The sequence below is a fragment of the Limulus polyphemus genome, unplaced genomic scaffold, assembly GCF_000517525.1.
Source record: "Limulus polyphemus unplaced genomic scaffold, Limulus_polyphemus-2.1.2 Scaffold4039, whole genome shotgun sequence".
Lineage (NCBI taxonomy): Eukaryota > Metazoa > Arthropoda > Merostomata > Xiphosura > Limulidae > Limulus > Limulus polyphemus.
In genome coordinates, this window is record NW_013669649.1 from 53,508 (window position 1) to 55,614 (window position 2,107).

The following is a 2,107-nucleotide window of genomic DNA, read 5'->3' on the forward strand; positions in this document are numbered from 1 at the left end:
GAAGCTAATAGTATAATTGGAATTTAAACCTTTTAACAGTATACAACCCCATTTTGCACCGTATGTTCATGGGACAATGAATAGTGGTCTACTAAACCATGTGAACTTGATTGGAAATATGAAACTGTTGGGATTTTTGCTGTGGGTTAACATTCTAAGAATAGCTACACTTGTTAATCTCAATAACTGTATTAGAGAAATAACTAATGCAACTCAAAATAAATGTTTGTTAATATATTTGATGAATATATATATATATGCCTCCAGAAGTGTATGGAGGTCATGTGGAGTAATATGTAGATCACTACACATTTTACAAGTTGCTATAACTTCTGTTAAAATCTAACTAATAAGTGTATAAAGCACATGAATATCTAATTACTTAACCATGACATACAGAATGCTACATTCAAACATTCTTTTTCAAATTATATAACAGCACCTATATTATTAAAAATACTTTTAAAACAAATAAGAAAAAAATGGGAGTCTCAATAAATTTTTATTTCCTTACAAATACTAAAACGAAAAAAATTTCATGTAGCTCTAATTATTTCTAACGTTTTTTCAAATACATTTTCAAGTGTATAAATTGAAATATGCTTAATCAATGTGACAAAATGAATTAGCAAACACACAATCCTTAAAATTCATAGGCTACCATCTTGTACATAAAAATAACTTTTGCAAAGAACAAACCATTGCTTGACTATTGTACATATCCCTTACTTCAAAGAACATTTACTGTCAAATAGTTGATATATAATTCACTGGCATTAGAAACATAAAAAAAACATGTCTGGTTTTTATCTCACCTCCACTGTTTTCTTAACAGCCTTAACAGCAGCACTGAGCAATTCTTTCCAAACACTATGATGCAACTTGTCTCTAAACTCAGATATACCACAGTACAGGTCTATTGTTTCACTGTTATTCTGAAAAATGCATAGCACAAAGTAATCACATGCTTTAAACTATTGATTAAACTGATAATCTTATACACATTTTTACACATTTTATTAAATCACTAACTACCCTTCTTTTCTCAGGATAAAATGAGTTAACAAACCTTAAGCTATTCCTTAAGATAACTCTCCCATCCCCTGAATCATCTTAAGTGTGAAAACTTCAGGTAAAACTGATTATTCCTATAGCAGTGGGATAGGTCTACTGAATAGCGGAAGTTCTGTCATGATAACTATTACAAAGTACTAATGTGTTTCTTTAAATAAATAAGTTCACGAGAATAAAACAAAGAAACAGAATGAACATAGTTCAAAACACAAAGAGCATGATCTTTGATACAAGGTACCACAAACACAGTGTATAAACTTCTTTTTCACAATGGACTGTCACTTGTACTTGAATAGAATGATCTCTCAGACTGATCAAGCTGAAATAATCTAAAAGAGTGTCTAAATTTAATGTCTGTTACCTCAGCTCTAATGCTAGTTTTACACAGAGTTACTAGTTATAATCATGTGACTGGTCATTCATCATTCACATTCAAACTTAGGGAAGCTCTAACTTTAAAATACTACCTGACATACTATTCAGAGTCAGTTATTTTCATTTTTGCACATGTAATTAAGTTGTCAATAAAAACACTCTACAATTCTGTTAGCTATGTTACTACCATAGAACACCACAGTAATTGTTTGAGTGACTTATCCACCTCCAATAGCTAAAATCCTTTTCTTCAGTTTTGCTAGTATGTGGATTCCAATTTATGTAAGATGTGTGATCCAGGTTATGATAGCCCAAATGCCTTACACTCACTACAACTTAAGATCATTTGCCAAATATTTTTCCAAGTTACTAATTAATCTAAGTTGTTCTGTAGTATCTCAACATTCCCAATACTGCTAAAAATATCCAAGAGTTTCATGTAATCAGCATAATGTACTAATCGTATTTCTATTATCATCCTTACTATAAATAAGTAAAAGCAAAAACTGAAAAATTGACCTCACTAGTAACAAAGTTCCAGTTTGAATAAACTCCATACTAACAACCTTTTGTTCTCTCCCATCCAATTAACTAATCTTACCCCAGTTCTTAATGTAATTTTTTTAGATGATCTTTTCTGCGGCACCTTATAATTTTT

General features: G+C 30.5%; 1 protein-coding gene across 1 annotated transcript in view; it reads right to left on the reverse strand.

Moving 5' to 3' along the window:
* LOC106470493 (E3 ubiquitin-protein ligase rnf213-alpha-like) overlaps positions 1-2,107 on the reverse strand; it is a gene marked incomplete at its 3' end in the record, with an annotated part of 77,819 nt that overhangs the window by 53,134 nt on the left and 22,578 nt on the right. Inside the window, exon 8 of the mRNA XM_022399108.1 lies at positions 816-935. Coding sequence (XP_022254816.1) covers positions 816-935 — 120 coding nt within the window. The remainder of the gene's footprint in view (positions 1-815; positions 936-2,107) is intronic.